The 27,638-nt window shown below is 36.2% G+C and overlaps 1 protein-coding gene across 3 annotated transcripts in view; it reads right to left on the bottom strand.

Moving 5' to 3' along the window:
• FSTL5 (follistatin like 5) overlaps positions 1–27,638 on the bottom strand; it is a 728,230-nt gene that overhangs the window by 117,524 nt on the left and 583,068 nt on the right. For all 3 annotated transcript variants that reach the window (XM_032633746.1, XM_032633747.1, XM_032633745.1), the window contains exons 9-10: positions 8,535–8,696; positions 4,093–4,227 (exon numbers count right to left, since the gene is read on the bottom strand). In XM_032633746.1, coding sequence (XP_032489637.1) covers positions 4,093–4,227; positions 8,535–8,696 — 297 coding nt within the window. The remainder of the gene's footprint in view (positions 1–4,092; positions 4,228–8,534; positions 8,697–27,638) is intronic.

Genomic DNA, 27,638 nt, shown 5'->3' with positions numbered 1-27,638 from the left:
CATTCTTCCAATCTATGAGTACAGAATATCTCTCCATTTATTTGTGTTTTGTTCAATTTCTTTAATCAATTCCTTATAGTTTTCAGTGTACACGTCTTTCACCTCTTTGGTCAAATTTATTCCTAGGTATTTTATTCTTTTTGATGCATTTGTAAGTGGAATTTCTTTCTTAACTGACTCTCAGATATACATTGTTAATGTATAGAAACACAACTGATTTTCATATGTTGATTTTGTACCCTGAAATTTTGCTGAATATGTGTATTAGTTCTAACAGGGTTTTTTTGTGGCATCTTTAGGGTTCTCTCTATATGAGATCATGTCATCTGCAGAGACAATTTTGCTTCTTTGGATTTGCATGCCTTTTATTTCTTACGCTTGCCCAATTGTTACGGCTAGGACTTCCAATATTATGTCAAATAGAAGTATGAGTGTGTATCCTTGTCTTGTTCCTGATCTTAGGCGGAAAGTTTTTTTCAGCTTTTAACCGTTGAGTATGGTGTTAGCTGTGGGCTTAAAAATATACGGCCTTAATTATGTTGGCGTAAATTCTTTCCACACCTAGGTTGTTGAGAATTTTTATTGTAAAGGGGTGTTGTCAAAGTATTTTTATCATGAAAAGATGTTTCAAATGTTTTATTTGCATGTACTGGATGGTCAGGTGATTTCTATCCTGTAGTCTGTCAATGTACAAGTCACATGTACTGATCTCCTTATGTTGAACCATCCTTGAATCCCAGGGATAAATCCCATTTGATCATGGTGTATGTTCTTTTTAATGTGCCACTGGATTCAGTTCACTAATATCTTGTTGAGAAATTTTGTACTTATGTTCATCAGGGATACTGACCTATAATTTTCTCAAAAGCACAAGTAGCAAAAGCAAAAATAGCCAAGTTAGAATGTATCAAATTTAAAAGCTTCTGCACAGCAAAAGAAACAATCAGCAGAGTGAAAATAAACTACCTATGGAATGGGAGAAAATATGTTCATCCTTTATATCTGATAAGCATTTAATTTTCAAAAAAAAAAAGCAACTCCAATAACTCAATAGCAAAAAATAACCCAACTTAAAAATGGGCAAAGGATGAACAGACATTTCCCCAAAGCCATACAAATGGCCAATGGACATATGAAAATTTTTTCTGTATCACTAATCATCAGGGATACAAATCAAAACCACAGTGAGATATTATCTTCATACCGGTTAGAACAGCTATTATCAAAATAACAAAAGATAAAAGTATTGGCAAGGATATGGAGAAACTGGAACTTTTGCACATTGTCTGTGGGCATGTAAAATGGTGTAGCCACTATGGAAAACATTATGGAGGCTAAAAATAGAACTACCATATAATATAGCAATCTCATTTGTGGGTGTATTTCCAAAAGAATTGGAACCAGGATCAAAGAGATAGCTGCACTCACATGTTAATTGCAGCATTACTCACAACAGCCAAGATATGGACACAACCCAAATATCTATTAACAAATCAACGGAAAAAGAAAATTTTGTATATTCATACAATATAATATTATTCAGTCTTACAAAGAAGGAACAACATGGATGGACCTGGAAGATGTTATGCTCATTGAAACAAGTGAGTCAGAGAAGGAGAAATATTGTGTAATTATACTTATATGAGGTATCTAAAAGAGTCAAAATCATAAAAGTAGAAAATACAAGGTGATTGTCAGGGGAAGGGGAGAAGGGAGACATGAAGAGTTGTTCAATGGGTATAAAGTTGTAGTTATATAAGATAAACAAATTTTAGAGCTCTGCTGTGCAACTCTGTCCTGTAGTTAACAATACAATATTGTACACTTAAAACTTGAAGAGGGTTAAGCCGGTATCCTTATGTTAAGAGGGTAGGCCTTATGTCAAGTACCTTTTCGAAATTCATTAATTAATTACAAAACTAAAATCTGTTAGTTTTCACTCTTTATCCTTCAAAATGTCACATGATTTGAATGCATAACTAATACCTATACATATTTCACTTCCAGAGTTAGAAAACAAAAGTCTCCAAATCTTTCATTTGTACTGTTTATCATAAGATGGCTTTGAAAGTTCTATTAACTATAGATGTAGTAAGGCCTGCAATGCTATGTCTTTTAAAATTAATATTTCTGATTTTAACAGCATATTGCTAACAAAATCTCTTTCGGACTTTCCTGGTGGCTCAGTGGTTAAGAATCTGCCGGCCAGTGCAGGGGACACGGGTTCAAGCCCTGGTCTGGGAAGATCCCACATGCCACGGAGCAACTAAGCCCATGCTCCACAACTACTGAACCTGTGCTCTAGAGCCCGGGAGCCACAACTACTGAGCCTGCGGGCCTAGCGCCCGTGCTCCACAACAAGAGAAGCCACTGCAAGGAGAAGCCCTCGCACCGCAACGAAGAGTAGCCCCCGCTCGCTGCAACTAGAGAAAGCCCACACACTGCAGCTAAGACCCAACACAGACATAAGTAAATAAATAAATAAATATTTAAAATGCATTATTTTGACCTGTCAGAGTTTAAGGTGATAAGTAAAATAAACTGAAAACATGATTTCATAAACAGCTTATGATTAAACTAACACATTTATATGACAAAATTATATGAAATCTTCTAGTAAAGTGTTTCTCAGATAATACATGCTGGTAGATAGTGATCCATTGATTAAAGAAGCTATAGCTAGGTGTTTCAATTTTGTAATAGAGAAATATGTTGAAAACTACATGACCAATATTAAATAAAAATGAAAATACAGAGTTGAAAGCAAAATCTGTCTCATCAGCACCATCATAAAGGACAAGGAAACTAAAGTTTTCAATTACTTGTCACCCAAAGTTAATTTTTAACAGGAAATGAATTGCAAATTGGGGTAAAGAAACTATGGTGGTCCTTATCTAGTCATTAAATCCAGTTTTCTTTTCTCTTTTTTCACCTTAAGAATTTTATATTTAAGTATTTGCTTATAATGATGGTTGTCCTAGCCAGACGAAACATAGATACAGATATACCAGTAGTCAGGGCCTGGGTAAGACCCAACTTCCTCATTGGATCCACTCATATCTACATGCACTCACCAACTGAAAGAGGAATAAGAAGATTCCTGGGACAATGTTTTAACCTCGTCCAAAAACTGGGCTCAGAGAATTGCATATGTAAATGGTCCTCAAAATATAAGGATCCCTCCAAAAACTTAGACTGATAGGCGGTACAGACAGATGCAAGACTTTGGGACGAGGAAAACAGCCATTCCAAGTACATCCAGACCCAATCCCAAAACAGCCATCCGTGGCACATGTGCAACAGGGGAAGAAAATGTCTGAGTGTTTGCCTATAGAGAGCTCACTTGATAAATGCTACAAGAGTACTTTGAGTTCTAAACAATTCAGCTGTAACCAAAATTCCATCTTTAGCATCCCAGGCCACCATATCCCTTTCACTAAGTACTAATTTTTAAAAAGGACAGTACATTTTTGTTAAAACTTCATGAAACAACGAGGAGACAGGTACAGCAATGACAAAGGATTTCTAGCTATAAAAGGAGAATAGCCCATGGGGTGGTGTTGGTGCCGGGGCAGCGGGTGTCTCAAGGTGGCTTACTCCTCTGACTGCTGCAAAAAAGGGCTGATGTACAGCCACTGGGCCAGGACTACAATGCAACTTCAGAAAAAGAATGATTGATGTATTAAAACTACAGAATGCTCCTTGGCCATACTGTAGGACCTTGAATTCCAAATCATTTGGGAGAAGGAGTTTGCAAAGGATTTAATTTCCTATATGAGCAAATGGGAGGACAGGACCCAACATATCTTATGTACACTTGCCAAAGAAACAAAATCATTTTAGTTGTTGTATTGAAAGTTTCACAATCTTGTATTTAATCCTTAAGTCTCCTTTTAATATTTCAAGAAGTCCTGCCTTCCTATACATGAAAACTGCTTTTGTTTGCTTGTTTTTTCTTTTTATGCATTGCTCTTTTCACAGTGTTTTCTGATGCCTTTGTTTTTGAAAAAACTTACTTGTAAAGTTGAGTATGATGTGTGTGTGTGTGTGTGTGTGTGTGTGTGTGTGTGTGTGTGTGTATTCAATACTTACGGGTCTTTCTAGCAGAATCTTCCACAAAAAGAGAAGAAATGTCTTCATCCACTCCTGCTTCATTTTTCGCGATACAAGTGTATGCCCCTGTATCTTCATATCGCACATTGCTAATATGAACCTCGCTGCCATTTGCTGAAAACAGAAGGCAAATGCAACCTGTAAACTACAATTTCAGTTTTGGTATAGTGATTTCTGATTACACAGTCAAACAGTTCTCTTAGCTTATCCTAATTAAACTGTTTCCCTTCATACTTCCATGCTTTGGAGACATGCCAAATTATTCCAAATGCATTCAAGTGTTTCATAAATTGTGCTGTCACTCTATTACAGAAATCCCAATACTCTGTATCAAATGCACACACGCCGTATTTTATATTCATTTCCTACCTTGCATAAGAAGTGTTACATATTGAAAACTATAATTCCATTTCTATATTTTTAATATTCATAATCCATGTTGTCCTCAGTTTTTACAACAGTTTTAATTAATACCAATATGGTTCATTTACAGGAAAATACTTGTGAAAAGACATGTCATAAAGGAATTAAGTGAGCTACATCATGCAAGTATAATACAATGCCATTCAGCAAGCATATTCTTGAGTCTGAATTATATATCCGGAATTATTAGGTATAGGGGACAGAAAAAAAAAACACATGATTTTTTGGGTAAGATTTGTTTGCAAGAAATATACCTAAAGTAAGCGGTATTATGATATGTAAATTGATATAGTCAGTGTATAACCAAAGGGTTAAGGGAATGATTAATCCAATTTTTAAGTTTTGGTAAAATAATATTTGCAGCTAATCTCTGAATGAGTTGCATTCCCCGAAGTGGAAACCAGGGTATAATTAATCATTTACTGTATGTTGGCAATATAGGAGGTGCTTTTACATATATTATTCCTTAATTGTCCCAGATAATAGCTAATTATCAAATGAGGAATCTGAGACTCATGGAATGATCTTATGCAGGTCACTCCCCTCAAAGGTAAGGGCTGGACTTCTGTTCTATCAGACCCCGAGGTTCAGTGTTTTAGTGCTCATTTGTTTAGGTTTGCATCTGTTCTTTTACTTTCTTTTCTTTCTTTCTGTATGTCTCTGTGTGCATGTTTGTGGTGTGTTCCATGTTATCCAACCACAAGGACACCATGAACTATGCGCAGTAGAAAGGGGCACGACTCTGTGACAGAGAGGAGACTAAATAATCAGAGCCGCTGTTTGGGGGAGGAAGGTAGAAAACCAAGGGGAAAAGCGCTTAAATGTCATCCCTAGGAGGATATGGAGAGGCAGTGAGTGTTTGGGGAAGGCTAGTCACTGAAATCACTGGAACCTCTTTCTCGATTTACAGATATCACTGCACTCCTCCATTCCCCCCATCCTTTGTTGAGAATCACTTCCCCAAAACAGCTGGCAGGTTTTTATTGGCAGGGCCGCTGAAAAAGGCCAGTTGGCTTTGTGGGTTACACAATTTGTGGGCCAACTTCTCACCTCTGCCATAGCAGCATGACAGCAGCCACAGACACTATTTTTTTTAAATGAATGTGGCTGTTCTAAAAACAAGCAAAACAATTGCTTTATTTACAAAAATAGGCAGCTTTCCAGATTTGGTCTGTGGTCCTTCATTTGCAGACCCCTGCTCTAAAAGATGAGAAGAAAACAATGTACTTAAGCCCAGATCAGCTTCTTGTTTTATGTGAAACATGACCCTCTCCAAAGACCACATACTTAAGGTAAATTCTCTAGAACTTTTTTGAAACTTCAATTTATTCCCTCTTCAAATTCTCTCTTCTCAATATTCTTATATGTTCTTCTAACCCTATGTGTCCCACTATCTTTCCCTCCTTTCCTACACAATCTAGCATATCTAGATGTTTTCTACTCTATGACTAGAACTACCAATTTCCGGGTCCATTTATCATCCTGACACATCTGCTTTCAGAACTAGAAAACATTCCCTGCACTTAAGTTTTTGATTAAAGTACTAGACTATTACATAAGCAAATTTACAAATTTTCAAATTCACCATCTCCAATTTTCAAGTAACAGGATGTTACTTGACCTTTAAAGTTAGTTGCATTTCATACCCTACTCCACTTTTATTTCAGATCTTTAGTCTTTGTTTGATGTTTCCCGGCATAATAATAACTTCTCACTCTAAGCAGGTTGTCTTGTTCTTTAAATCATGAAATACATAGAAGTGATTAAAAAGTAAACCCAAATCATTTCACAACATACGTGTAAAGTATCGTCGCCTTGTATACCTTAAGCTTACACAATTTTATATACCAACTGAATTTCAATAAAAGCTGGAAAAGAAAGAAATTAATCCCCAAACCTCCTGTTTCCATTTACATCTTCATTTTTATTTAATTATCAAAGGAAATTTTCTGTTTCTTTCCAAGGCCAACCTCCCCTCCCTTTTTGTTTTGTATTTGTCCCTCCTTCCCCTGTTACATTATTCATACATCTTTCTCTTTACCAATATCCTTTTAAACCAACAAATTGTCCAAGAAGTAAGAAATACCTTCATCAGTCCTAAACCTTCCCACCAGCAGCTACTACTGTTATTTTTTACTCTTTCAAAATTTGGAAAGAGGTTTTTATACTTCTTCCCTCCTTTTCATTTCTAAGCCCACTGAGGACTGATTTTCTAAATGTCACAAGGACAAACTAATCACTAACCCATGAATATATTTTAATGATCTTCCTTGACCTTTCTATGCCCCCAGCATTGTTGAACTTGTTCCCATCTCTGGCTTTCTTTTCTTTCATTCTGTAATCACCTTGTTCTCCTGCCTCTTTGCTAATTATTAGTCCCTTCGGATATTTATCTTGATTTGCCCGCCAAAATATTTCTGCCTTGTTGAATTTTACTTCTCATAACCATATCATCCCATCTATTGCCATAGTTATCAGTTAGTGCCTAGACTTGGACCTCACATATCAATGCTAAATAAGCATTTGATGAATAAATGGATAATTAAATAACTATGTAATTTGGTAATATGTGATCATATACAAAGCCACATGGAATTTCACAGTCCTGTGCACCCAGATTTATCTCTTAGGTTCTGCTTCCTACTTACATTTTATTACTTGTCATAGTCTCTCAAAAATTAACTTATTTTCTCTTATTTTAAAAAATGATAATAGCTATTTTACAAATGCCCCAATCTTTCAAATGTTGAGTCTAGAGTGTAACCAACTCCCCAAATTTGCCTTCCTGTATATTTCTAAAACAAAAACAAAATAAGTTCATATAATATGGTTTGTTGCTATCAAATAGGTAAGAGATGACAAAATCAGAAGCTAATTAGACTTTCATTCAATTTAACTTCAGTTTATCAGATCAATCCTCAGATTATAGACACCATGATGCAATCAGTAGACATAAACATGTAAATTTGTTGGACCTACTTATATTAACATAGAGATTGCTAGGATTCAGCTTTGAAAGGTCAAAAATACTTTCACATGTCATTTTTCATTTGCAAAAATAAATAAGTAAATGATTTAAAAGATTTATTTTAAGATGTATACCGATAAAGTGTATTCACTCTCTAAGCTGAATAATAAGAGCAGTCTATTCTTACAGAAATAATTTTAAAAATGAAAATATATTCATTTCTAAAGTATGAATTGAATTAATTTAAAAGCATGGAACAAGGAATGTAATGCCATGCAACAGATACTCCAGTAAAATGACTGTCCCTGGGCCACTCCTGACAATGGAAATAAGATTTTTACATTTTTTTGCTTACTAGTATAATCAACATATATGAAACTGCTTTTGCATTTGACATTAGAAAGATTGACTGGTTTGCTTTTCACATACCACTCATTTGTGATTATTATAATCTGTAAAATAATTGATTAATGTCTGCACATTAGACCATATAGAATATTTTATATATTAGAATGTAAGAACTTCATAACTGTAAAACTATATAAATGTGGAACATATTTAGTAGCATTTTGAATTTTTTCTCTTTTCATTTCATGATGCAAAACATTTCCTAAAGAATTTCTTATTTTTGACACTCTCTGTAATATATATTTTAATATATGATTTAAGCATTTAAAATTGTCTCTTCAGAAATGTATTCAATGAAGAGATCCAATTATTCTGTTCCCCATATCTGCTATAATTCAGACGATAAGATTTTAAAAGAAAAAATTTAATATTTTACTTATGACAGAAATAATGACATAGCTAATCATTATGACAAGACTATTATTTAAAACATTAAAAATATTAAAGGACTCTATTTCAAATATTATGTCTTAGGTACAACCGTATCTTTTTCCATATTCATGATATTCTTTTGCCACCAAGACTTATTTGCTCTTTCTCATAATAATGTAAAATGTGTTATAAATTTTAGAATAAAATTTTTACATTGTCATTTAAGAGGAAAAATGCAAGTAAAAAGCACCTTGAAGTGTGAGTTGCTTGGACAGCTTTGGTGTAATATCAATTCCATTCTTCAGCCATCCAAGCTGAGGATTTGGTATGCCCTCAGCATGGCACCTGAGACTTGCAGTTACCCCAGGTTCTCTGGCCTGACTCTCTGGATACACCCGGATTACAGGAGGGACTAAAAGAAGAAATGGAAAAGAAAGTGAATGAGTGATCTGTATTTGCCATTTGATTTTCCAAAACAAAGAAAAGTTGCAATACGAGAAAATTACAATTATATTATTTTAATGATGATAATTTAATGAATGATATTTCTACAGGCCTTAGTTTGCAAATAATAGCATCCACTAAAACGTACCAGTGTCCCCTGGATAAAAGCTATTCTGCGACTGCACCAGGGAAAATATAAGCTGAGCCTGGGATCTCTTGATTCAATAACTAAAGAAGTCCTTAAGGAATGACAGAAACATATCAAAAACTACAAAGCCAGTTTAAAAAGGCTCTCATTCACCAAATCTGAAATAATTTGAGTATTGAGATAATTATCAATTATAAAGGAGTATAAAGAATCAACAAGACTCGATGAATTCAGTAACATAAATAAATGAACAAATATATAAATGGGAGAGAAGAAAAAAACTTTTCCTTACTGTAGCATCTTTTAGAAATGAAGATAAAAATTCCACTTACAATATATCCAAAAATAAAATATTTAGGAATAATTTCACCAAGAAGGTGAGAGACTTTTACTTTGAACACTACAAAACATGTTGAAAGAATTTAAATAAAACCTAAATCAACAGAAAGACACCATGTGTTTATGAACTGAATAATTAATTGGTGAGATAATAAGATTTGGTAAGATGACACACAATACTGCAACATTGATTTATAGATACAATGTAATCACTATCAAAATTCCTAACTGCATTTTTTTTGCAGAAATCGAAGAGCTAGTCCTCAGCGTCATATGGAATTACAAGGGGCTCCAAAGAGCCGAAACAATCCTGAAAATGAAGAATGAAACTCGAGTTCTCATATCTCCTGATTCCCAATCATATTACAAAGGTATAGTAATCAAAACAATGTGGTACTGGCAATAAGATAAAAATATACTTCTATGGAATTAGAATAAGGAGCACAGAGATAAACTCATACATCTATGGTCAATTGATTTTTGACAAGGATGCCAGGAAATAGTGTAAATACAACTGACGAAACAGGAAAAAATTGCAGATGATATCTGATATGAGTCTGGTATCCAGAACATACAATGAACTCTTACAACTCAGCAACTAAAAGACAAATAGCCCCCTTCTACACAGCAAAGGACACCAACAAAAAGTGAAAAGGCAACTTACAGAATGGGAGAAAATATCTGTAAACCACTATCTGATAAGGAGTTAATATCCAAAAGGTACCAAAAAGTCATACATCTTAATAGAAAAAGAATTTAAAAATGGACAAAGGACCAAAATAGACATTTTCCCAAAGATATACAATAGCGAACAGGTTCCTGACAAGATGCTCCATGCCACTGATCATCAGGGAAATGCAAATCAAAACCACAATGAGTTATCACGTTATATCTGTTAGGATGTGTCTTATCAAAAAGATTAGAGATAACAAATGCTGGTGAGGATGTGGAAAAAAAGGAACCCTTGTACACTGTCGGTAGGAATGTAAACAGGTGCGGCCACTATGGAGAACAGTATGGAGGTTCCTCAATAAATTAAAAATAGATCTATTTCCAAGTCAATAAATTTCCCCTTTCTGCTTAAGCCTTAACTAATATGGATTCCTTCTGAACTTTAGCCTCAATATTCTCACCAGGAAAACTGAGATTTGATTTATGTCTCTTCTGGAATATGCATCAGTTACTCTGGTGATAACATCAGTAGCAGTACCTTTAGAATGAAAACTATAATATATTCATAGATGTTATGGAATGTGTTGAATGCTTTGTAGTCATGTTGATTTGAAGATGAGTCACAGAGAGGTTAATGGCATCCCCAAGTCACAAAGCTTATTAGAGTCCAGAGTTGAGGTTAAAATCAAGGGAGGTCTGACTCCTGGGCCAATGCTCTCTACATTTCAGTTTGCCCTTAACCAGTCTGGCTGATTGTGGTCTGTAACAGCCACTGAATTTAGCCATAAGAAAGAAAATCTGATGGGTATTAAAAATAAGTGTGTTCCAAATTTGACTTGTCAGGAATTCCTGTGGTAAAAAAATTATATACATATATATATATATATATATATATATAATTCATAGTATACATATGAATATACTATGAATTATATATATTGATATAATATGATTTATATAATTCATATATATATAATTATATTCATATAATATGAATTATATATATGATTCATATTCCTATATATATACACACACACATATATATACACACACATACATAAATACATATATATACCTTATGATCCAGTGATCCCACTTCAGGGTATATATCCAAAGGAAACAAAATTATTATCTCAAAGAGATAGCTATATGTATGAACATCTTCCTTATGTTTATAGTAACATTATTCACAGTAGCCAAAATATGGAAATAACCTACATAAGTTTCCTTCAGTTGATAAGAGAAAAGAAACTATTTTATATATATATGAATATTAGTTAGCCTTAAAAAAAAGGAAACCTTGTCATTTGCAACAACATGGATAAACCTGGAGGCCATTATCCTAAGTGAAATCAGCCAGACAACACAAAAAAAATACTCCATGGTATAACTTATATGGGGAATTAAAACAAAAAGTTGACTTCATAGAAGCAGAGGGTAGAAAAGTGTTGGGTAGAAAAGTGTTTGCAAGGGGCAGGGAGGTGAAGGGAATAAGGAGAGGTTGGGAAAAAGGTACAAATTGTCAGTTATAGGATAAATAAGGTCTGAGGATTTAACGAATAACATGGTGACTATCGTTTATAACACTGTAGGGTATAACTGAAACTTGCTAGGAGAATAGAACTTAAATGTTTTCACACAGGAAAAAAAAAAAAAGGCTAAAAAACCCCCATACGATCCAATTCAAATGTGGGCTAAGGACTTGAATAGACATGTCTCCATAAAGAAGGCATGCAAATAGCCAATAAGCACATGAAAAGATATCAAAATTCACTAGTCATCACTGGAAAGGCAAATTAAAATCACAATGTGATACCACTCATATCCACTAGGATGCTATTAAACAACAAAACAAAAGGCAGAAATTGGAATCCTTGCACATCTGTGGTAGGACTATAAAATGATGTAGCCACTGTGGAAGACATTGGTGGTTCCTCAAACTGTTACACATGGAATCACCATGTGATCAAGCAATTCCAAGCCTAGGTTTGTATACATAATTGAAACAGGTTTTCCATAACAAACATGTATCTGAATGTTTATGATAACCAAAAGGTGGACATTACAAAAACAACTATCAACTGATAAACAGAAAAATAAAATGTGGTTTATCCTTACGATAAAATATTATTTGGCAATAAAAAGAAAGAAGTACTGATATATGCTACAATATAATATGCTCAGATATTACCCTAAGTGAAAGAAGTGTGACACATAAGGCAACGTATTGTATGAGCCCATTTACATTACATTTACATGAAACATCCAGAATGGGTAAATCCACCAGGATAAAAAGCGGATTAGTGGTTCTCAGGGGCTGAGGGGAAGGAGAAATGTGAAATGACTGCTTGATGGCTATGAGGTGTATTCTGGGGTTGATGAAAATATTTGGGGAGTAGATAGTGAGATGGTTGCATAACATTTTAAATGTCCTATAAACTACAGAACTGTACACTTTAAAATTGTTCAATGTTATGTGAATTTTACCTCGATAAAAAAGAAAGACAAAGAAAGGCTGAAGGAAGTTTCTAGCTTAAAAGATACTAAACAGGAATATTAACTGAATGCAATGTGGAATCCAGAATGGATTCTGGACAAGGAAAAATTAGTTATAAAGCTATTATTGGGAAGGTTGTCAACAAGTCAATATGGACTGTAAACTAGATGAGATTCTATCAGTGTTATGCTTACTGATTTGATAATTATATTTTGATTGGATAAAAAACTTTCTTTAAAAAACACACATGGGGGGGACCTTGAAGATGGCGGAAGAGTAAGACGCGGAGATCGCCTTCCTCCCCACGGATACACCAGAAATACATCCACACGTGGAACAACTCCTACAGAACTCCTACTGAAGGCTGGCAGAAGACCTCAGACCTCCCAAAAGGCAAGAAACTCCCCACGTAACTGGGTAGGGCAAAAGAAAAAACAGAGACAAAAGAATAAGGACGGCACCTGCACCAGTGGGAGGGAGCTGTGAAGGAGGAAAAGTCTCCACACACTAGGAAGCCCCTCCACGGGCGGAGACTGCGGGAGGCGGAGGGGGGAGTTTCGGGACCGCGGAGTAGTGCACAGCGACGGGTGCGGAGGGCAAAGCGGGGAGATTCCTGCACAGACGATCGGTGCCGACCGGCACTCACCAGCCCGAGTGGCTTGTCTGCTCACCCGCCGGGGCGGGCGGGGCTGCGAGCTGAGGCTCGGGTTTTGGTTTTGGACGGAGCTCAGGGAGAGGACTGGGGTTGGCGGCTTGAACATAGCCTGAAGGGGTTAGTGCACCACGACTAGCCGGGAGGGAGTTCGGGGAAAAGCCTGCACCGGCCGAAGAGGCAAGAGACTTTTTCTTCCCTCTTTGTTTCCTGGTGCGCGAGGAGAGGGGTTTAAGAGCGCTGCTTAAAGGAACTCCAGAGACGGGCGCGAGCCGCGGCTAAAAGCGCGAACCCCAGAGACGGGCGCGAGCCGCGGCTGAGGGCGCGAGCCCCCGAGACGGGCGCGAGCCGCGGCTGAAAGCGCAAACCCCAGAGACGGGCGCGAGCCGCGGCTAAAACCGCGGACCCCAGAGACGGGCGGGAGACGCTAAGGCTGCTGCTGTCGCCACCGAGGGGCCTGTGTGCGAGCACAGGTCACTCTCCACACCCCTCTTCCGCGGAGCCTGTGCAGCCCGCCACTGCCAGGTTCCCGGGATCCAGGGACAACTTCCCCGGGAGTACGCACGGCGGGTCTCAGGCTGGTGCAACATCACGCCGGCCTCTGCCGCAACGTCACGCCGCCTCTGCCGCCGCAGGCCCGCCCCGCACGCAGTGCCCCTCCTTCCCCCATCCCCCAACCCCCGGCCTGAGTGAGCCGGAGGCCCCGAATCAGCTGCTCCTTTAACCCCGTCCTGTCTGAGCGAAAAAACAGACGCCCTCCAGCGACCTACACGCAGAGGCAGGGCCAAATCCAAAGCTGAGCTCCTGTGAGCTGTGAGAACAAAGAAGAGAAAGGGAAATCTCTCCCAGCAGCCACAGAAGCAGCGGATTAAAGCTCCACAATCAACTTGATATACCCTGCATCTGTGGAATACCTGAATAGACAAGGAATGATCCCAAATTGAAGAGGTGGAATTTAGGAGCGAGATCTATGATTTTTTTCCCTTTTCCTCTTTTTGTGAATGTGTACGTGTATGCTTCTGTGTGAGATCCTGTCTGTATACTCTTGCTTCCACCATTTGTCCTAGGGCTCTATCCGTCCATGACTTTTTTTTAAAAATTCTTTTTCTTAATTAAGTTTAATTGTAATAACTTTATTATACTTTACCTTCGTTCTTTCTTTCTTTCCTTCCTTCCTTCCCTCCTTTAGACAACGAATCACCCCAAATTGAGGAGGTGGTCTCAGGGAGCAGGATTTATGATTTTTCCCCCTTTACCTCTTTTTGTGAAGGTGTATGTGTATGCTTCTGTGTAAGATTTTCTCTGTATAGCTTTGCTTCCAACATTTGTCCTAAGGTTCTATCCGTCCCTTTTTTTTTTTTTTTTTCTAAATATTTTTTAATTCAATAACTATATTATACTTTATTTTATTTTTACTGTATCATCTTTCTTTCTGTCTTTTTTCCTTCTTTCCCTCCTTCCTTCCTTCCTCCCTCCCTCCTTTCTTTCCTTCTTTGCTTCTTTCTTCCTTCCTTCCTTTCCTCCTTTCCTTCTTTCTTTACTCATACTTCTACTAATTCTCCCTACTTTTTCTCCCTTTTATTCTGAGCTGTGTGGATGAAAGGCTCTTGGTGCTCCAGCCAGGAGTCAGGGCTCTGCCTCTGAGGTAGGAGAGCCAACTTCAGGACACTGGTCAACAAGAGACCTCCCAGCTCCACATAATATTAAACGGTGGAAATATCCCAGAGACCTCCATCTTAACACCAGCACCCAGCTTCACTCAACGACCAGCAAGCCACAGTGCTGGACAACCTATGCCAAACAACTAGCAAAACAGGAACACAACCCCACCCATTAGCAGAGAGGCTGCCTAAAATCATAATAAGGCCACAGACACCCCAAAACACACCACCAGACGTGAACCTGCCCACTAGAGAGACAAGATCCAGCCTCATCCAGCACAACACAGGCACTAGTCCCCTCCACCAGGAAGCCTACACAACCCACTGAAACAACCTTAGCCACTGGAGACAGACATCAAAAACAACGGGAACTACGAAAGTGCAGCCTGCAAAAAGGAGACCCCAAACACAGTAAGATAAGCAAAATGAGAAGACAGAAAAACACACAGCAGATGAAGGAGCAAGATAAAAACCCACCAGACCTAACAAATGAAGAGGAAATAGGCAATCTACCTGAAAAAGAATTCAGAATAATGATAGTAAGGATGATCCGAAATCTTGGAAGTAGAATGGACAAAATGCAAGAAACAGTTAACAAGGACCTACAAGAACTAAAGATGAAACAAGCAACGATGAACAATGCAATAAATGAAATTAAAATCACTCTAGATAGGATCAATAGCAGAATAACTGAGGCAGAAGAACGGATAAGTGACCTGGAAGATAAAGTAGTGGAAATAACTACTGCAGAGCAGAATAAAGAAAAAAGAATGAAAAGAACTGAGGACAGTCTCAGAGACCTCTGGGACAACATGAAACGCACCAACATTCGAATTATAGGGGTTCCAGAAGAAGAAGAGAAAAAGAAAGGGACTGAGAAAATATTTGAAGAGATTATAGTTGAAAACTTCCCTAATATGGGAAAGGAAATAGTTAATCAAGTCCAGGAAGCACAGAGGGTCCCATACAGGATAAATACAAGGAGAAACACGCCAAGACACATATTAATCAAACTGTCAAAAATTAAATACAAAGAAAGCATATTAAAAGCAGCAAGGGAAAAACAACAAATAACACACAAGGGAATCCCCATAAGGTTAACAGCTGATCTCTCAGCAGAAACCCTACAAGCCAGAAGGGAGTGGCAGGACATACTGAAAGTGCTGAAGGAGAATAGCCTGCAACCAAGACTACTCTACCCAGCAAGGATCTCATTCACATTTGATGGAGAAATTAAAACCTTTACAGACAAGCAAAAGCTGAGAGAGTTCAGCACCACCAAACCAGCTTTACAACAAATGCTAAAGGAACTTCTCTAGACACGAAACACAAGAGAAGGAAATGACCTATAGTAGCGAACCCAAAACAATATATAAAATGGAAATAGGAACATACATATCGATAATTACCTTAAATGTAAATGGACTAAATGCTCCCACCAAAAGACACAGATTGGCTGAATGGATACAAAAACAAGACCCTTATATATGCTGTCTACAAGAGACCCACTTCAGAACTAGAGACACATACAGACTGAAAGTAAGGGGATGGAAAAAGATATTCCATGCAAATGGAAACCAAAAGAAAGCTGGAGTAGCAATTCTCATATCAGACAAAATAGACTTTAAAATAAGGACTATTAAAAGGGACAAAGAAGGACACTACATAATGATCAAGGGATCGATCCAAGAAGAAGATATAACAATTGTAAATATTTATGCACCCAACATAGGAGCACCTCAATACATAAGGCAAATACTAACAACCATAAAAGGGGAGATCAACAGTAACACATTCATAGTAGGGGACTTTAACACCCCACTTTCACCCATGGACAGATCATCCAAAATGAAAATAAATAAGGAAACACAAGCTTTAAATGATACATTAAACAAGATGGACTTAATTGATATTTATAGGACACTCCATCCAAAAACAACAGAATACACATTTTTCTCAAGTGCTCATGGAACATTCTCCAGGATAGATCATATCTTGGGTCACAAATCAAGCCTTGGTAAATTTAAGAAAACTGAAATTGTATCAAGTATCTTTTCCGACCACAACGCCATGAGACTAGATATCAATTACAGGAAAAGATCTTTAAAAAATACAAACACATGGAGGCTAAACAATACACTACTTAATAATGAAGTGATCACTGAAGAAATCAAAGAGGAAATAAAAAAATACCTAGAAACAAATGACAATGGAGACACAACGACCCAAAACCTATGGGATGCAGCAAAAGCAGTTCTAAGGGGGAAGTTTATAGCAATACAAGCCCACCTTAAGAAGCAGGAAACATCTCGAATAAACAACCTAACCTTGCACCTCAAGCAATTAGAGAAAGAAGAACAAAAAAACCCCAAAGCTAGCAGAAGGAAAGAAATCATAAAAATCAGATCAGAAATAAATGAAAAAGAAATGAAGGAAACAATAGCAAAGATCAATAAAACTAAAAGCTGGTTCTTTGAGAAGATAAACAAAATAGATAAACCACTAGCCAGACTCATCAAGAAAAAAAGGGAGAAGACTCAAATTAATAGAATTAGAAATGAAAAAGGAGAAGTAACAACTGACACTGCAGAAATAAAAAAAATCATGAGAGATTACTACAAGCAACTCTATGCCAATAAAATGGACAATCTGGAAGAAATGGACAAATTCTTAGAAATGCACAACCTGCCAAGACTGAATCAGGAAGAAATAGAAAATATGAACAGACCAATCACAAACACTGAAATTGAAACTGTGATTAAAAACCTTCCAACAAACAAAAGCCCAGGACCAGATGGCTTCACAGGTGAATTCTATCAAACGTTTAGAGAAGAGCTAACACCTATCCTTCTCAAACTCTTCCAAAATATAGCAGAGGGAGGAACACTCCCAAATTCCTTCTACGAAGCCACCATCACCTTGATACCAAAACCAGACAAGGATGTCACAAAGAAAGAAAACTACAGGCCAATATCACTGATGAACATAGATGCAAAAATCCTCAACAAAATACTAGCAAACAGAATCCAACAGCACATTAAAAGGATCATACACCATGATCAAGTGGGGTTTATTCCAGGAATGCAAGGATTCTTCAATATACGCAAATCTATCAATGGGATAAACCATATTAACAAATTGAAGGAGAAAAACCATATGATCATCTCAATAGATGCAGAGAAAGCTTTCGACAAAATTCAACACCCATTTATGATAAAAACCCTCCAGAAAGTAGGCATAGAGGGAACTTTCCTAAACATAATAAAAGCCATATATGACAAGCCCACAGCAAACATCATCCTCAATGGTGAAAAACTGAAAGCATTTCCACTAAGATCAGGAACAAGACAAGGTTGCCCACTCTCACCACTCTTATTCAACATAGTTTTGGAAGTTTTAGCCACAGCAATCAGAGAAGAAAAGGAAATAAAAGGAATCCAAATCGGAAAAGAAGAAGTAAAGCTGTCACTGTTTGCAGATGACATGATACTATACATAGAGAATCCTAAAGATGCTACCAGAAAACTACTAGAGCTAATCAATGAATTTGGTAAAGTAGCAGGATACAAAATTAATGCACAGAAATCTCTGGCATTCCTATATACTAATGATGAAAAATCTGAAAGTGAAATCAAGAAAACACTCCCATTTACCATTGCAACAAAAAGAATAAAATATCTAGGAATAAACCTACCTAAGGATACGAAAGACCTGTATGCAGAAAATTATAAGACACTGATGAAAGAAATTAAAGATGATACAAATAGATGGAGAGATATACCATGTTCTTGGATGGGAAGAATCAACATTGTGAAAATGACTCTACTACCCAAAGCAATCTACAGATTCAATGCAATCCCTATCAAACTACCACTGGCATTTTTCACAGAACTAGAACAAAAAATTTCGCAATTTGTATGGAAACACAAAAGACCCCGAATAGCCAAAGCAATCTTGAGAACGAAAAAAGGAGCTGGAGGAATCAGGCTCCCTGACTTTAGACTATATTACAAAGCAACAGTAATCAAGACAGTATGGTACTGGCACAAAAACAGAAAGATAGATCAGTGGAACAGGATAGAAAGCCCAGAGATAAACCCACGCACATATGGACACCTTATCTTTGATAAAGGAGGCAGGAATGTACAGTGGAGAAAGGACAGCCTCTTCAATAAATGGTGCTGGGAAAACTGGACAGGTACATGTAAAAGTATGAGATTAGATCACTCCCTAACACCATACACAAAAATAAGCTCAAAATGGATTAAAGACCTAAATGTAAGGCCAGAAACTATCAAACTCTTAGAAGAAAACATAGGAAGAACACTCTATGACATAAATCACAGCAAGATCCTTTCTGACCCACCTCCTAGAGTAATGGAAATAAAAACAAAAATAAACAAATGGGACCTAATGAAACTTCAAAGCTTTTGCACAGCAAAGGAAACCATAACCAAGACCAAAAGACAACCCTCAGAATGGGAGAAAACATTTGCAAATGAAGCAACTGACAAAGGATTAATCTCCAAAATTTACAAGCAGCTCATGCAGCTCAATAACAAAAAAACAAACAACCCCATCCAAAAATGGGCAGAAGACCTAAATAGACATTTCTCCAAAGAAGATATACAGAATGCCAACAAACACATGAAAGAATGCTCAACATCATTAATCATTAGAGAAATGCTAATCAAAACTACAATGAGATATCATCTCACACCAGTCAGAATGGCCATCATCAAAAAATCTAGAAACAATAAATGCTGGAGAGGGTGTGGAGAAAAGGGGACACTCTTGCACTGCTGGTGGGAATGTGAATTGGTTCAGCCACTGTGGAGAACAGTATGGAGGTTCCTTAAAAAACTACAGGTAGAATTACCATATGACCCAGCAATCCCACTACTTGGCATATACCCTGAGAAAACCAAAATTCAAAAAGAGTCATGTACCAAAATGTTCATTGCAGCTCTATTTACAATAGCCAGGACATGGAAACAACCTAAGCGCCCATCATCGGATGAATGGATAAAGAAGATGTGGCACATATACACAATGGAATATTACTCAGCCTTAAAAAGAAATGAAATTGAGCTATTTGTAATGAGATGGATAGACCTAGAGTCTGTCATACAGAGTGAAGTAAGTCAGAAAGAAAAAGACAAATACCGTATGCTAACACATATATATGGAATTTAAGGGAAAAAAATGTCATGAAGAACCTAGGGGTAAGATAGGAATAAAGACGCAGACCTACTGGAGAACGGACTTGAGGGTATGGGGAGGGGGAGGGGTGAGTTTTGACAGGGCGAGAGAGAGTCATGGACATATACACACTAACAAACGTAGTAAGGTAGATAGCTGGGGGGAAGCAGCCGCAAGGCACAGGGATATTAGCTCGGTGCTTTGTGACAGCCTGGAAGGGTGGGATGGGGAGAGTGGGAGGGAGGGAGACGCAAGAGGGAAGACATATGGGAACATATGTATATGTATAGCTGATTCACTTTGTTATAAAGCAGAAACTAACACACCATTGTAAAGCAATTATACCCCAATAAAGATGTTTAAAAAAAAAAAAAAAAAAAAAAAAAAAACACACATGCTGGGCTTCCCTGGTGGCGCAGTGGTTGAGAGTCCACCTGCCGATGCAGGGGACATGGGCTCGTGCCCCGGGCCGGGAAGATCCCACATGCCGCGGAGCGGCTAGGCCCATGAACCATGGCCGCTGAGCCTGTGTGTCCGGAGCCTGTGCTCCGCAACTGGAGAGGCCACAACAGTGAGAGAGGCCCGCGTACCGCAAAAAAAAAGGTAAATAAATAAATAAATTAAGAAAGAAAGAAAATAGAATTTCAAAACTAACTCTCATAGTATTTCTGTACCTGCTTTACTGATGACATAGAGCACATATTTAGGCTCTTAATATACCTAACACTGAGTAGTTTTTGTAGCACTTTACTGGAGGTTCAAACAAATAATGTTTTAAGGAGATATTTTAATATACTCCCCAGCAAACCCACATTACTCTAAGATCTGCAGTAAAGAGACTCTATCAAAGCTCAGATCGAATCCCTAATGGCTTAACAACAAGGGAGTTAGGAAATAAGCCTTTTAAAGAGACTTATATAGAAAGCCAAAATGGATAAGTACTCTCAATAAATATTTAATATGGGAAAGTGTATCTTGTCAAAACCAAGGCTCAATGCTTCTTGCAACATTCTTTGGAATAGCAAAAACTTGAAACAACATAAACATATTTGAAAATTAGATTGAGAGGAAGCACATTAATCAACTCAATGATAACAACAGACACTTCATGATTCATGTTAGAATACATAGATATTATATGGGTCATCTATACTGTCTCTGATATTCCCTAATGGACAACTTTTCGAATCAGATGTTCAATTTCCCCTGCATTCCTGTTTTTACTTTATTGATATATGTGTGCATGAGCTGAAAGGGAAACAGTCAACAATAACTTTTTTGTCATACAGAGGTTTTATACTCAAATAGGTGATATATACTTTGGAAAAATAATAATACTCTCATATAATATGGTTCTCATTTACTGCACTGGTATCAAATGATGGCCTGAAAAATATCACCCGTAAACTTGAAGGGTAAGCGATTGGCATAACAACTATTTAACCTCAGTGACAAGCTACACATTTAAAAGTAGTTTATTTTCCTGGGATACATATTATGAAATATAAATGAGGATTGATGGCAGCTGAGTTAAAAAGTCAGTGCTCCCCCAGAGAACATTTCAAGCCATTTGGTACAATCGTGTTTAGTCAGGAAGTGCACTCTGAACTTATCTTTCCTTTATTTGGGCAGTGCATGAAAAACGAAATTTAGGGGCCACCAGAGGTTTCCCACATCGTATTGAGAATCCAATTTCATGCACTACCATGAAAATCCTTAAAGTTCCCCATATTTTAAACAAAAGGTAATATTTAAAGGTGTCTACTCACTGAAAATTTCCTGATGATATTGGATGTTTCACAAAAATATCTCAGCAATTTAAATGGTTGGCTTTATTTGATATCATCAGATAAAGTCAAATAATATAGTACATGTATACAAACATGTTAAATGGTTGACATTATATACTGTTCAGTTTTATTCTATAACTATAACCAAGTACGTTTTTGACATTTAAAATGGAAGGTATACAAGAAGATCCAAATATATGAATTTTGTTCATGAATAAAATTTAAGAAAAGTACAAAACCTGACTTCTTTGATTTGAGTCTTAAGATAATAATTTACAAATATTAACTGAGCAACTTCTGAGTGTAGCACGTTGTTCTAGGTGTCATTTTCTCTCCATCTCTCACATGTACAGTTTTACATATTAACATGCTGAATGAATGCTGAGACCAGGTTTGGAAATTAGCCTAATGGAACATAGGAAATAATTGGCCTAAATTGTCTTATCTGGTAGATCACAAAATAAGTGGTTCCAGAGAAGTGTCTAGTGGAATGTGACTACTTGAAATCTAAATATAAATTCTGAATTAGGCTTCATATATTAATAGATAAGGTGTATTTGAGATCCTTGAAAAACTGTATTTTAAAATGTAAAAGTCAAATAAATCATCAGTGCATTCATAGTATTTTTGGAGAGGTATTAATTCATTTCAAATAGATATAACTTCTCAAGGAAACTGAATTATTTCTTTCTATCGCCCAGTTAAAATAACAGTATCACCATGAGACTAAATTAAACTAATATAGGTAACATTTAATAGTTATTAGAGCATAAAGTATAAATAATTGGATGCTACATATGAAGGACTAGTTACTCCAAGAATACATACATAAAGCTAATATTTTAACCAGTTATAGAAATTAGAAATGGAAATGGGGGTCTGATACTAAAAAAATATTAAATTAAAAATTTTTTTAAATAAGTTAAAGAACTAGTTTAATTATATTCCTGGAAACTCTGAGTCTACATAGAATCAGTTATAAACATTTATCAGCTCAAAACCATAAAGTATTTAATAATAATAATGGGTGTAGGGCTTCCCTGGCGGCGCAGTGGTTGAGAGTCCGCCTGCCGATGCAGGGGACACGGGTTCGTGCCCCGGTCCGGGAAGATCCCACATGCTGCGGAGCGGTTGGGCCTGTGAGCCATGGCCGCAGCCTGCACGTCCAGAGCCTGTGCTCCACAACGGGAGAGGCCACAACAGTGAGAGGCCCGCATACCAAAAAAAAAAAAAAATAATGGGTGTAAAACTGGGTAATAAAGGTCGATGGATATATTTCTCAAAAGTCCATAATAACTTTATTAAACTAGAATAAATCAGTGTTTTTCTCAGTATCAGGAAAGATCTAAGAGAATCCTTTTAATCTAAAAATCTTTCTAATCTAATGATAGAAAGGACCTAATGGAAAAAATATATATCTTATAATACTGAACTCTGCCTTTTTTCATCCTTCAACTTTCGTTCTGTGATCTTTCTTTAGACGTTGCTGCACTATAGCACATCGGAAAGTATGGCACATCCCAGGTATTCTGGAAGTCTGATTTCAGAGTTAGGCAGAGATCACTGACCCAATACAGTGACTGCATTCTAACTGAAAACAAAAGTGAATTTAAGGTGAATTGTCAGGTCATAGGAACGTAAACAAATAAACGCTGGGTATTTTTTTCCTTTTCTTGATGCCATTATCTTGTATTCTTTTGAAGGATTCTATCAGTACTCTTCCACAAATTATTCACACAGCTGCACTGTTAGAAAAGGTTGTAAGAAAGCTTGAGGGTAAGAATATAAATGTCTCTGAAGTAGTGCTGACTCACAGTGGCATGTGGATTATTCTGTTTGTATTATGACTTCCTTTGTCATTAAAGCAACTTTCCTATGAAAAATTACAGACTGGGTTTAATAAATATTTTAAATGCTACTGAGCTTGTCCATTGCCTTTCGTCTCTGACATTATTAAAGCCATCAATTTCTCTTTAACTTTATCCCAAAGCAATCTTTTTATATTCATGACTTTCACACTGCCTCTTGTCAATATTACAAAACTCTCTGATCACATTATTGCAGCCTTCATAAAAGTGTAGAGGATGCAACAAATGTTAGAGGCAAAATATAAATTAACAGCAACACACTTATGGTCATAAACTTTTCTGATTTTTTTATTATTAGATCTTCCTATTTTCCTACAGTATTGTAATAAATCACAACAGTTTAAGCCATTTTGAAAGGGACAGCAGTTCATCCTAGTTTAATTAACTTAGATCTATTATACTAATCCTTAAAATTAGTGGCCCTTTTAATCCCCAATTTCAAAGTCTCAAAAGCCACCGTTTTCAAAAAAGCTCTCTGAAACACAAAAGATAACTAAAGTATTCAAATAATAATACATAGGATGCTGTGTTTCTAAATCTATGACAGAAAAAAATAAAAGAGGAATTAATGAAAAAATTAATTTAATGCTGTCACGATGGATGCTTTCTTTTCCTTAGACTCTATTTTATTTGATTTAATATATACATAATTTAAATAATTTGTCCAGAGATCTCAAATTATTTGAGGCAGGGACTGTACAGTGGATATATTATAGTAAGCCCACCCAACCTGAAAATTTGAATGCATTTCTAACACTTACTTTATGCTCTAAGGAGTAAAATATCCAGTTTCTGTGAGTCTCACTTTCCCCATTTAAAAAATTTGAAACCATTTATAGGATTACATGGATTAAAGGAAACAATGTATGGCAAGTTCCCAACCCACTGCTAGACCCAAGTCAGAAGGAAAATGTTAGGTGTCTAAACCCATACACTTCACTTCCCAGAAATAATTTTCTTCGCCTTTTACAAATAGAATGACCGAAGCTTCATAGGAAAAATGGCAAATGTATATTAATTTCGCTAGTCAATACCCACTGATTGCACTTCTTGGAGATCTAAACTACAGGTAGCCTAAATCCATGCATGAGTTCAACAGAGTGAAAACCAGAGTCGATCAGCAATATCTGCCAAAACTAGAGAAAAGGAAATGAAAGCAAGACAACATTTTGCCAACCTGCTTAATGTTAAAGATGCAAATATAAACCCTTTCTAAATACAATTTATCCAGAAAAGTTCTAAACAGATCAGGTGTATCTTCTAAGCTTTTCCTCTATCACATTTGCACCCCCTTAGTCACAGAACTAGTAAGTGTATGTATACCCTGCAAAAAAACATTTTTTGTGTGACTGGGAAGTAAAAAACAACTGCATTAGTTAGAGCTTAAAAAGATAAGGAAAATGTATGTCATTCAATATAATTTAAATGTGTGGCAAAAATATATATGATTTTGGAGTTTGGAAAATTTCATAATTTTTCTTACAGCTATTACTCCAGCTAGCCTTATCTTCTTCTGTCATTTGTGTAAGAAATTAAAGAATTTGAAGAATATGGTAAAACTCTAAAATATAAAGCAGCTTGCATCAAACAGGATTACTCAGGAGACAGATTTTAAATCACAACCTGGAACTAACCAGCTATGTGATTTTGAGAGACTTAGTCCAACTCTTTCAGTTCCTGTTTCTTCATTTGAAAAGTGAACACTATAATAAAGTAATGTGTGATGGTACTTTAAAATATAAAATGCCTTTGCAGATGAAGAAATGGATTCATGATAACACTGTTATTGCAAGAGTGGATGAAAATCTTTTCAATAGAGATGATGAAAACTACAAATATTAAATAATTTTGTTCAGGGTTTTTTTTTTTGAAAACTAATTTATATAAAAACTTGGCTAGTCTATAATTCCATGTATATATATTTTTACTATAAGTTGAACTCCAGTTTTATCAACATGAAGTAATTTCTTAAGAAACTACCTAATTGATCTTAGAACAATTTTTATATATGCTAACATACTGAGGATTATAAATATAATTTCCTAACTGCAGGATGGCTTCTGGATAGAAATTGTAAATGCAATCTACCTGTAGTTGGAGATAATCATGTAAAAGACAGACATAATATTAATTTATTAAAAATGTGCAGATACTTCATTTGAAAAGACACTTGAATAAAGCAGCAGTAAACTTTGTTTTGAACAAGCATTATGTTATATATAGTTTAACCATGACAAATGTCAAAAGAAATCCTTAAGTTACAAAATTACAAATAACACTGTAGCCTTAAAAATTACGTAAGAATCATACTGATCGTGATGCTTATTAAACAAAGAGAATATACATGACTAGTTCTTTTAAAACAAGTTATTATTCAATTTTCATCATTTTTCATTGTTAAGTTGAATAGGATTTTTGTTTTAATTTTTCATATGTGTAAAACAAAATCTTGGCATACATATAAATTTGCTAACTCTAAACAGAAGAAAATTATGCTCTTTTAGACAATGCCTTTGATAATTTTCAAAATATCCCACAGTGTCCTAGTTTTGTGTTTTTTATCCCCCAGTATAAACCTATTGATTTTACTCATAGAGCCACAGTCAAAATCTATCCCTGTCTTATCCAAGTCCATGGACCACATGAAACCAGACCAATCAGGGCTGGAGGTCCACGTTCAACAAGTACAGCCAGGTGTACCACGTGTACCTGGAAACTTCCTAAGGTTTCCGAGTCTGTTTCTTCAACAATCAAATTAGCATACTAACAAAAATTACCTCCAAAGATTTTTGAGTGAAACAAAAAAAAGAGATCACATATATAGAAAAGTCATTAAAAAATGCTGAAAAATATAAATTACTCATTCATGTTAATTTTTCTTTTTAATTTCTTCCATATTATTGATTTCCTAATGTACCGCATATTTATTTTTTAAATACATAATATAGAGAAGCATGTAAAATATTGTCTCCCTCACCACAGATTTCTGATATGAACAGTTTTAACTTTCCAATGTAGTCTAAGTTTTACTTCTATCCTTACACAATATATATGCACAATTTTGTTTCCTAATATGAACTTATTCTCTAAATATTTCTTTGGATTTCTTTCACATCAGATATCTTAGACATATTTTAGGACAATATATGTAAATTAGCTCATTATATTTACTATATTAATATTTCACATTATGACTTTATGATAATTTATTCATCAATTTTAATATTGATGATTCTGGAGTCACAGTTTTACACTATTATATGCAATTGTGCACAAAGACCATCCTTGTACTTACATACTGTTGCTTTCATTTTTTTAGATTAGCTGAATCAAATAATTGCTACATTAAAAAATACATGAATTGAAAACTGGATAGGTAATGCTAGGTTACTAAACTAATGTTTGTAGGAATCCCAGTTCCCAAAAGTAACCAGTATATGAGGGTTCAGTTTCCACAAATCTATCTTAAGTAGATGCTATTTTTTTTAACATCTTTATTGGAGTTTAATTGCTTTACAATAGTGTGTTAGTTTCTGCTTTGTAACAAAATGAAGCAGCTATACATATACATGTTTCATATCCCCATATCTCCTCCCCCTTGTGTCTCCCTCCCACCCTCCTATCCCCCTCCCCAGGTGGTCACAAAGCACGGAGTTGATCTCCCTGTGCTATGCGGCTGCTTCCCACTAGCTATCTAATTTAATTTTGGTAGTATATATAAGTCCATGCCACTCTCGCACTTCGTCCCAGCTTACCCTTCCCCCTCCCCGTGTCCTCAAGTCCATTCTCTACATCTGCGTCTTTATTCCTGTCCTGCCCCTAAGCTCTTCAGAACCCTTTTTTTTTTTTTTTAGATTCCATATATATGTGTTAGCATACAGTATTTGTTTTTCTCTTCCTGACTTACTTCACTCAGTATGACAGACACTAGGTCCATCCACCTCAGTACAAATAACTCAATTTCGTTTCTTTAGACTGAGTAATATACCATTTTATATATGTACCACATCTTCTTTATACATTAATCTGTCAAAGGACACTTAGGTTGCTTCCATGTCCTGGCTATTGTAAATAGTGCTGC

The sequence above is a fragment of the Phocoena sinus genome, chromosome 5 (assembly GCF_008692025.1).
Source record: "Phocoena sinus isolate mPhoSin1 chromosome 5, mPhoSin1.pri, whole genome shotgun sequence".
NCBI classification, from domain to species: Eukaryota; Metazoa; Chordata; class Mammalia; order Artiodactyla; family Phocoenidae; genus Phocoena; species Phocoena sinus.
The sequence above is the reverse complement of the archived record's forward strand: the minus strand, read 5'-3'. Positions and strand labels throughout refer to the sequence as shown.